This window comes from Aotus nancymaae, unplaced genomic scaffold, assembly GCF_030222135.1.
Source record: "Aotus nancymaae isolate 86718 unplaced genomic scaffold, 86718_ANA_hifiasm-v0.15.2.pri h1tg000062l, whole genome shotgun sequence".
NCBI lineage: Eukaryota > Metazoa > Chordata > Mammalia > Primates > Aotidae > Aotus > Aotus nancymaae.
Window position 1 is genome coordinate 28588048 of NW_026988476.1, and position 10651 is coordinate 28598698.

Genomic DNA, 10651 nt, shown 5'->3' on the forward strand with positions numbered 1-10651 from the left:
GGGGCGAGGAGGCCCGCGGGGAGAGCGGGGGAGGGGGCGGGGACGGGCGGGGAGGGCCGAGCGAGGAGGAGGCGGCTCTGAGCGCCGGGCGGCGCGCCTGACAGAAGAGGGGAAGCCTGGGGGCGCGAGCGTCGCAGCCGAGGGGCCGGGGCGGGGAGGCGGGCGCCAGGCGGGGGTTCGCAGGGCTGTCGCTCGTGACGTAGCTCCGGGCAGGGCGTTATCAGCTGCCGGGCCTCGGCGAGGGACGCGCGGCGACAGCGGACGGCGCCGCCCGGGCCGGGACTGCTGCACCCGGCGGCCGCGCGCGCAGGACCAGAGGGCTTCTGGCCGCCGCCCCCTCCAGCGCCGCGCCCCGCCTCAGGGCGGCATGAGTCCGCGGCCGCAGCCCTAGCGCCCTGCTCCTCCGCCCGGGCGGCCCGGCTGAGGTGACGGCTCTCGCTGCCCGATTGGGGGCCATGAAGCCGAGTCCGGTCGGGACGGCGAGGGAGCTGGAGGCGCCGGCGCCGGCCCGAGGCGAGCAGCGCGCAGTGGAGCCCGAGGGGCGCTGGCGGGAGAAGGGCGAGGCGGACACCGAGCGGCAGCGCACCCGGGAGCGGCAAGAGGCCACGCTGGCCGGTCTGGCGGAGCTGGAGTACCTGCGCCAGCGCCAGGAGCTGCTGGTCCGGGGCGCCCTGCGCGGCCCTGGGGTTGCGGGGGCCACTGCGCCCCGCGCCGGGGAGCTGCCCGGGGAGGCGGCGCAGCGCAGCCGCCTGGAGGAGAAGTTCTTGGAGGAGAACATCTTGCTGTTACGAAAGCAATTGGTAAGTCGTTCCCGAAGGTGGAGCACGGCTGTACCTGCCCCGGGGCTGGAGGTCGGGCAGGTGGCCTGGGGCGGGCTCGTGGTTACCTCTGGCCTGGGGAGATGCTCACTGTTATGGGACGCCCCCGCCCACCCCGTACCTCCCTGGTCCCCTTCCTGAGTGCCCGCGCGCGTGGGCTGGCGACGCCCACGCGTTTCTGGCGTGTGCCCGCTTTGTGTCTGGCGACCTCGCGCGGATTGCAGGAAGGGGGTGGCTGCTCTTCCCTCCTCCTCTGCCTTCGAGATTCTTGGAGTCGTCTAGTTCTAACCTTCGGTCTCCTTAGTTAGATGAGTATATGCCCTCTCCCCAGAGGTTTGCAAACTACCACTTAAAATACCATTTTATTTGGAGGTTTTCTTGGCTTCTTCTCCTCCCGCCGAGAGAGGCCAAAAGCCAAGGAGGGGGTTTGTGGCGTGCTTAACTGTCCAAGGCCGAGTTTTACGATTACACTGGAGCCCCTGTAGGGAGCCGTACCTCTCCCAGAGATCTCCTCAGCGTGCCAGCTTTCACCCAGGCTGGTGCTTAATTTCAAATAGAAGCCCTTTGTATAAGGCAGTTCAAGCTAGATGGAAATGATGGAAATTTGGCTGGAGACTGTGTCCCCTCCTCATATTTTATACGTTCTGTTCTGCCAGCTGTGATTGGTGGTGGAGGTGGGAGAAAAGAGAACCTGCTCTCGGGGAGCATTTATCTTACTGGATTTCTGTCAGCGTCTCAGTCATTCTATGCAGTCTTCATTAAGGGGGAAGAAAAAGAACTTTGGAGCTTAATGTGTTGATGAACAGCTTTTGACCCCGCCTCAGAATAATGGCGGCAGCTTTGTTTTCAGTGACCTCAAAATGTAGTTTTGGAAACAGCAAACGTCCTCACTTGACCAAGTGATATATCTAAACTAGACACATGCCAGATAGTGGCCCTCCCACAATAAAGTAGTGATGCTGCGCGGTTGTCATGTGTTTTCTTCTATTAGCTCTTTTCAGATCATTTCTGTGTGTGTGTTTTTAAGCACCAAAGTACTTTTATTTGATAGGTTCATTTTTCCTGAAGAAATTAATTGTAGCAAACAAACATATGGTTTATGTCTCCAAGCTTTTTAAGTTAAAAGACAAGAAGAGTAGATATTCATATGCATGTGTTTTGTAAAGATGTACACTACGGTTTGTGTAATATCTCTGTTTTGGTATTTTACTCTGCTTCTTTGGTCACAGACCAGATTCGTATGTAACACTGATTTGAGCCAGTTCTCACTGGTTATGGCTGGTGACTTACACTTTATTGTCTTGTGCAATTGCACCTTTTTGTCTGCATGAATCTCAAGAGTGTAAGTGGCGCATTCCTATTGTCTGCTTGAGGGGAGCAAGGTAGTATGTCAAGAAAATTCCAGTCCAGTCAGTGTTTATGGTACTATTTTCATTTGTAGACTTGGCATTCATGATTTGAACCAGATGCTTTTTGAGTTCTCCTGCTTTTCCAGCAATAGGAAGCACTAGGTGGCAGTGTGAGTTAGCACAATCCATCTGTCACCTTTGGAAACCCAGAGGCATTCAAATCTCAATGGGCCTTCCCATGAGGGTTTTGGGTTCTGCTGGCTCACATTATACTTGGCACTGGCCATTAGTATTAGTTTCTCACTTTCAAAGGCCCTAAGACTGATTAAACCCCACAAAGCAACTAATAGAAAACAAAACTCTGCAGGCCAAGACATTTGGCCAGAAAATCTCACCTAAGATTATAGTGCATTATAGGAAATCTGTTACTCTTACTTCAAATTAAAGAGTCTACTGTGAAGTATTGTTTTCTAAAAGACTGGCTATACATCAGATGATTTAAAGTCTCAGTCCATTTTTCTTCTCCCTACCTATAAAAAGTCACTGTTTGTATATATTAGTTGAAACTAAAAACAAGTCTTGTTTTTATGAAGAAACTTTATATTGCCACAAAATGTGGGAAAGTAGAATTAAGCATAGGACATATTCTTAAATTCTTGAAGTTTTTCTTTATTTCAGGTCATCCAGTAAAATTTTGGTTTTATAAGTTTTAGTGAACTCTTTGGATGTGTGATTTGAATCCTTAGAGTAGACTTTCTGGTTCTTTTGTCACCCCTGTATGTTCATGTTTCCTTTGTTTCTTCCTAATCAGAATTGTTTGAGGCGAAGAGATGCTGGTTTGTTGAATCAGTTGCAAGAGCTTGACAAGCAGATAAGTGACCTGAGACTGGATGTAGAAAAGACATCTGAAGAGCACCTGGAGACGGACAGCCGGCCTAGCTCAGGTAAGTGATGGAGCACAAGGACAGAATTCTGCACTTATGAGTGTATATCTCAGCCCCTTTGGTTAATATTCCCAGACCTGCAAATGGCAGTGGAGTTTGTTTCCAGTGCAGAGAGAGAGAATTAAAAAATGGCAGTTTCATATGAATGAGAGGGATCTGCCATTCAGTTTCATCTGAAAGAGAGGGAAATAAACTCAGACAACAAAAGTTTTAGTAATGAGATTGATGTGATTGGAGTCCCCTGAGTTTAAAAATAAAACCTATTCAAATTTCTGCAAGAGCTGCCCTCCTTTGAAACTTGAGTAAGTCAGAACTGGGCTAGAAAATTAGTCACACTTCAACTTCCTGAGACCACATCAAAAGTTTTTCTTTTTTTTCTTTTAAACCATTTGGCTCCTTAAATAGATTTTTCTCTTATTTTTTTCTGAAACAATCATGATAAAGATGAGGCTTTGACAGATCTAAGTTTCTTTCCTTGGACATCTTCAAGGCGGGGTCAAGGAGTAAGGTTAGTTTGAGGAGGAGAGTAACTCTAAAATGTACTCCTGGTTATGGGCTCTTTGCTTTTTCCTAAGAATTGTTTGAAATAAGACCATAATATTAGGACACCAAAGTCCAGTGAACCAAAGTTGGCCAAAAAACAAAAAACCCAACAAATCTCCTTTTCCTAAATGATTAATTTTCCTTTTAAGCATGAATATACACTATTTCTTGACATGATCTTAATTCCAACGGTATTTTTATTTGTAGGGTTTTATGAGCTGAGTGATGGGGCTTCAGGATCCCTTTCCAATTCCTCTAACTCGGTGTTCAGTGAGTGTTTATCCAGTTGTCATTCCAGCACCTGCTTTTGCAGCCCCTTGGAGGCAACCTTGACTCTCTCAGATGGTTGCCCCAAATCTGCAGGTAAGAATTTTTAGCATTGATAGAAATTGTAAATTGGAAGGGATCAAGGGCCCTTAAAAGATTATCTGGCTTCAGTACCTTTCACTGGCGGAAAAACAAAGATTCATCAATTAGTGGCATTTAGCGCCATACTTACATCTAGAACTTAGAGCTTCATCTAGGTGAGTATCTAGAACTATTCCAGTGCCATTTGGGTGCTACTTGGTTATATATTCTGATAGTAGCAAGACAGTTTATCTCTAGAAATCCTGTCCCAGTATTGGAGGTCTTGAGCTCTGTTTCTGAGCCTTTGCTGTTAGGTTAACTTGCCTGTATTTTCTTTTGAAAACCATTCTGGAACTGTTTTCCTCTTTTAATTATTTAAAGCTAAAACTCGGCCAGGTGTAGTGGCTCATGCTGTAATCCCAGCACTTTGGGAGGCCAAGGCAGGTGGATCACATGAGGTCAGGAGTTCAAAGACCAGCCTGGCTAACATGGTGAAACCCCATCTCTACTAAAGATACAAAAAATAGCTGGGTATGATGGCACGCACCTGTAGTCCCAGCTACTTGGGTGGCTGAGGCAGAAGAACTGCTTGAACCCAGGAGGCAGAGGTTGCATTGAGCTAAGATTGTGCTGTTGCACTCCAGCCTGGCAACAGAGTGAGGCTCCATCTGAATCAATCAATCAATCAATCAAACCACTCTCATTAAGTTGTCTGTCAGCTTGGCCAAGAACTGGTTGGCACTTCAGGGAGCAGTGGCCCCTTCATGTTCTCCAGAATGTTCTGCATGATGGCAGCTTGTTTTTTCTTTTAGTAAGTGGGTGCCCACATGCCATTATTCCTTATTTTGGGCTATCCTTGCAATGACCCTCAGAAGGAATTATGCTATTGTACTAAAAGAGTTTCTGCGTTTCCACTATGTGTTGCACACTGTACTGGATGCTCTGCATACATTTATCTCCATTGAATCCTCCCAATAGTTCTATACAGTATGGTGGTTGTTCGCTCCATTTTATGTATTTAAAAAAAAAAAACGAGGCCTAATAAGGTTAGATACGTTATTTAAGGCTCTGTAGTGAGTGGCAGAAGCAGAATTCAACTCAGGCCTAATTGCAAGGTCCATGTTTTTCCATCATCCCGAGAGAATTCAGAAATTGTTGTTTTCAATCTTCTCATCTAACAGAAGAGGAATTTTGGCTTATAAGCTATTTGTCAGAGGTTCTCCATCTGCTGAATGGCAGGGTTGTTGCTGGAACTCAAGATTTCTTCCTTAGTCCTGTTATATTGTGAATTCTTAGAAGAGTAAATAGGGAAATTAGAATTGCTGTAATACTGGCACAAGTCATCATACTCCTGGTTTGTCTGTGTTCTCCACTTGAGTATAAGGTTGAAGTTCTGAGTCCAGGCAAGGCAAATGTAACACTGAGCAGCTGAGGGAGCCAATTGGCTGATGTCTTCGTATCTGTGTGTTGTCAGCAACAATCATTTGGGGAAGCACAGACTGTGTTATCTAGAGTGTCTGGGCGTCAAGTTCATTGGTAATTGCTCCCCTTCATTCTGCAGATCTGGTTTCAGAGGGAAACTTTATAAACCCATTAAAGGCACTTTGGTTCAGGTTTTCCTTCAAGACAGACCCCTCCTCTTACAAATGCCATATCCTCACATAATTGAGACAGTTGTACCAGGCCTTGGGGGCTGGGATGTCTGTTTTGTTCAACTCTAAAGAGGGAAGAGGGATGAATGGTGAAGCGTTTGTCAGTGTGGCTTTCAGTAAGGCAAAGATAGGGCTTAGGTTGCTGGAAGAGGAAGGATGGGGAAGGATGTTAGCTAGAGAGGTTTCCTTTTAGAGCAAGCTCTTTATTGGGTGTGGGGGGGTCAAGTGGGTGGGGACATGGCACTTTGGTTTTATTATATTTTTTTTAACAAATGAATAATATCATATCTGGGTCTAGACTGTTTTTTTCCTTGAGATTGCTAATTATCATGGAAGTTCATGGAGCTTTCTCAACATAGAATTTGGCACATACAGGTTCTCAGTATTTGAATAAATAAATATAACAGAGGACAATTACTGATAAACTCCACTTTAATTTGCTCTGATAACTGAAGGTCATTAAAAGGATTCATTATTTATAATATTCTCCAAATTAAGAGATCAAAATCATTTAAGGAAGCAAGCTTGATTTTGCTGTTTTTTGGCACCTACATTTTCAAGATGTGGGAAATTTATCCATTAATATTACCACTCAGTCTTTTAAAATCTTATCAAGAATTCTTTATCCTGTTTAAAAAAAGACATTTTTAACAAGTGGGAAATTTATCCATTAATACTACCACTCAATCTTTTAAAATTTTATCAAGAATTCCTTATATTAAAAAATGGTGTTTTTTTATTAAAAATTTTTTTTAAGAGAGATGGAGTCTCACTATGTTGCCCAGGCTAGTCTCGAACTCCTGGGTCTAAGTGATCCTCCTGCTTCAGCCTCCCAGTGTTAGGATTGCAGGCGTAAGCCATCACACCTGGCCCCTGTTTTATTTTTTAGTGTCACTATTGAAAATATAAGGTGATTATTATTTAAATTTGATCAGTCTTTACTGAAGTTTGATCAGTTTACCTTTCAATTGACAATTATATTTGAATGGATGTCATTAGGAATTAGGTTTAAAAACACAAAATGAAGACAAAGCCTACTGAATGTACAGTTTATCCTAAGTATTTTAAAAGAAATCCAGGAATAGAACACAGAGGGGAGAGTAGCCTAGAGAAACAGTGATTCAAAAAATTTTATTTTTCCCAGTTGTAAATGCGGTACAGTTATTGAAAATTTAGAAAACAGAAAATAAAGAAGAAAGTAAATATCACTTGCTTCTCATCACACTGAAATGCTACTACTAGAATCTGGGTGTGCTTCATCTCAGACATTTTTTCTTTGCATACATGTGATCCTAATAAAATTATAATATTCTAGTATTACATCATGATTTTCACTAAACTTTAAAGTGTTTTCCCTCTATTATGCAGTAGTTTGAAAACATTCTCAATGGCTGAATATTTTTCCTTCAGAGGATACATCATACACTGTCAAAAATTTTTGTTAAATATTTCCCCCTCATCCAGTAGCCGTAACTACATGTCAAATGGTAGGGCAGCTAGTGGAGTGTTTTTTAATACTTGGCATTCTCTCTCAACCCAAAGAGTCAAGCTGGTGCTGACCAATTCATTTCTTCAGAGTGTACCTTTAAATGTTTTTCAGATCTCATAGGATGGTTGGAATATAAAGAAGGCCACTGTGAAGACCAGGCCTCAGGGGCAGTTTGCCATTCCCTCTCCACACCACAATTTAATTCCCTTGATGTCATTGCAGATGTGAATCCCAAGTACCAGTGTGATCTGGTGTCTAAAAACGGGAATGATGTATATCGCTATCCCAGTCCACTTCATGCTGTGGCTGTGCAGAGCCCAATGTTTCTCCTTTGTCTGACCGGCAGCCCTATGAGGGAAGAGGACAGGCTTGGAAACCATGCCAGTGACATTTGCGGTGGATCTGAGCTGGATGTCGTCAAAACAGACAGCTCCTTACCATCCCCAAGCAGTCTGTGGTCTGCTTCCCATCCTTCATCCAGCAAGAAAATGGATGGCTACATTCTGAGCCTGGTCCAGAAAAAAACACACCCTGTAAGGACCAACAAACCAAGAACCAGCGTGAACGCCGACCCCACGAAAGGGCTTCTGAGGAACGGGAGCGTTTGTGTCAGAGCCCCGGGCGGCGTCTCGCAGGGCAGCAGTGTGAACCTGAAGAATTCCAAACAGGCGTGTCTACCCTCTGGCGGGATACCGTCTCTGGACAATGGGACTTTCTCCCCTCCGAAGCAGTGGTCAAAAGAATCAAAGGCCGAGCAAGCAGAAAGCAAGAGGTTGCCCTCACCAGAGGGCTGCTCCTCAGGCGCTGCCTCCGACGTTCAGAGTAAGCACCTGCCAAAAACGGCCAAGCCAGCCTCCCAAGAACATGCTTGGTGTCCCACCATTGGGACAGCGGAGTCACCTAAAGAAAGCGCTCCGCTCTCAGGGGTCTCTCCAAAAGAGAGTCCTGGCAGAGGCCCCGCCCCGCCTCAGGAGAACAAAGTTGTCCAGCCCCTGAAAAAGATGTCACAGAAAAGCAGCCTGCAGGGCGTCCCCCCGGCCGCTCCTCCCCTGCTGTCTCCAGCTTTCCCCTTGGAAGAGAGGCCTGCCTTGGATTTCAAGAGCGAGGGTTCTTCCCAAAGCCTGGAGGAGGCGCACCTGGTCAAGGCCCAGTTCATCCCGGGGCAGCAGCCCAGTGGCAGGCTCCATAGGGGCCACAGGAACGTGGGCGTCACCAAGAGCTCCAGCCTGAAGCACCGCGGCCAAGTCCTCCAGGGGATGGAGAACAGCTTGCCCGTCGTCAGGGAGAAATCGCGGGCCGGGAGCAAGAAGTGTCGCTTCCCGGATGACTTGGATACAAATAAGAAACTCAAGAAAGCCTCCTCCAAGGGGAGGAAGAGCGGGGGTGGGCCCGAGGCGGGTCTTCCCAGCAGGCTTACAGGCGGGGGCCACAGGGCCGGGAGCAGGGCGCACGGCCACGGACGAGAGGCGGTGGTGGCCAAACCTAAGCATAAGCGAACTGACTACCGGAGGTGGAAGTCCTCGGCCGAGATTTCCTATGAAGAGGCCCTGAGGAGGGCCCGGCGCGGTCGCCGGGAGAATGTGGGGCTGTACCCCGCGCCGGTGCCGCTGCCGTATGCCAGCCCCTACGCCTACGTGGCCAGCGACTCCGAGTACTCGGCCGAGTGCGAGTCCCTGTTCCACTCCACTGTGGTGGACACCAGTGAGGACGAGCAGAGCAATTACACCACCAACTGCTTCGGGGACAGCGAGTCGAGTGTGAGCGAGGGGGAGTTCGTGGGGGAGAGCACAACCACCAGCGACTCTGAAGAAAGCGGGGGCTTGATTTGGTCCCAGTTTGTCCAGACTCTCCCCATTCAAACGGTCACGGCCCCAGACCTTCACAGCCACCCTGCAAAAACCTTTGTCAAAATTAAGGCCTCACATAACCTCAAGAAGAAGATCCTCCGCTTTCGGTCTGGCTCTTTGAAACTGATGACGACGGTTTGAGTGATGTCATTGGTGTGGAAAGTGTCATTTTTTTTTCCTAGTTGCCAAAATAAAAAAGGTGGTGTTTTGATTTTTGTATAATACTTTCATGGAATGCTTTTCTTTTAAGATTAAAACCAAGGTAAATTATTGTCTCATCTTCATCACATATGGACGCTAGTGCCTTTAAGGGAAGGTAAAGAATGTTTTGTTAGTTAGAAGTAAATATTGAGGTTTTAATGGTGGTGATAGTGAGTTTTGTGGTACCAGCTGTTTTGTATTTTAAAGTTTCTGAGCATTCGGCAAGGTACAGGTTTCGATGTTCAAGTTTTATTGGGATGGGACCTTTTGATCCCAAGGTCAGGTGGATGGGATTTTTGGATTTGTATTTGCTCCTTGAGTCTTCGGGGCAGTGTCTCTACAAGGGTTTTCCTGTTGAGAGGCATCACATACAATAGTGTGAAGTAGGTACAAGGGGCAGTCATTGTATTCTGTAGTTTTTTGTAGTCTACATTTCTCAGATGTATCCTTATTCGGTTTTCTTCTCAGAACTGTTCTTTTTACTGGACTCATGAGTTGGAGGCCAGACGTTAAATCCAGAGATGGCAACCTGGATAGGGGCTTAAAAGGATCCACAAAAACTTTTGCCACACTTGGTGCCTAGGCCCTGTTCTCAGTAACCCCTTCTAGGGCCATTTATCCAACATTTTGATGCCTTCTTTCCCCTCCCTAATTTGTAGACGATCCAACCTTTCATTCCTTGGAGGACTTGCTTTTGGGATAAAATTTTGGTCCTCAGGCACAGAGACATTCACTTTTAATGAAATAACCCTTGGGCATGACTCCAATCCCAGAATTGCTCACTGAGCGCTATGCCACCTAAGCATTGACCTGAACATATTAGTGCAATCCAGTCCAGATTGGACCACTGATCCTACGTGGAAGGGCTGTTTTTTTAAAAAAAAATTTTTTTGGTAAACAGTATTGTGTAAAATTGCTTTTTGTATACCAATATATGCATGTTTTGTGCATGAGTAGTACTTGTGTTGATATTCCTGTTGATGTTAAATTACTGTATAATATAAACAGTATGTGTTTTTATATATCATTGTGTAAATTTAATATAACACATATGCAGTAATAAACGATTTGTTTTACTGCCGTTAAGTTTGTTATTTGGGTATAAAACCAGATGTTTACACCTATAAATCTTAAGCTGGTTATTGATGTTATTTGTGAGATTTATATTTGACAGTCTACCATTAGAATATTTGCTGTATACAGATAGGTTTTAGTGTTTGAATGGATGATGAGCAAGCAAATGAAGGAAAGCAGACAACTTCTAGTTAAGATACTTTAAAATTTAAGGTGTATTAAAGGTGTCATCTAAGGAAAACATTTCTGAAAATAATTATCTCTCCCAACTTTTTATTACAAAAATCTCAAACATGGAAAAGTTGATAATAAACAACTATATGCCACCTAGATTCAACAGTTGCCAACATTTTGCCATGCTTGCTGTAACTCTGTAGTTATGTATT

At 45.6% G+C, this 10651-nt stretch overlaps 1 protein-coding gene across 2 annotated transcripts; it reads left to right on the plus strand.

The window, feature by feature from the left end:
* The first annotated feature begins 216 nt into the window (after positions 1-216).
* DACT1 (dishevelled binding antagonist of beta catenin 1) lies at positions 217-10272 on the plus strand. 2 transcript variants are annotated; one of them, XM_012450955.3, is made up of 4 exons: positions 217-800; positions 2979-3111; positions 3862-4017; positions 7255-10272. In XM_012450955.3, the coding sequence occupies exons 1-4, from the start codon at positions 456-458 to the stop codon at positions 9129-9131; spliced, it is 2511 nt and encodes an 836-aa protein (XP_012306378.1). In that variant the 5' UTR covers positions 217-455; the 3' UTR covers positions 9132-10272. The 2 variants fall into 2 exon arrangements, with proteins under 2 accessions (XP_012306378.1, XP_012306379.1); XM_012450956.3 differs by having other exon boundaries at positions 7366-10272.
* Positions 10273-10651: the final 379 nt, after the last annotated feature.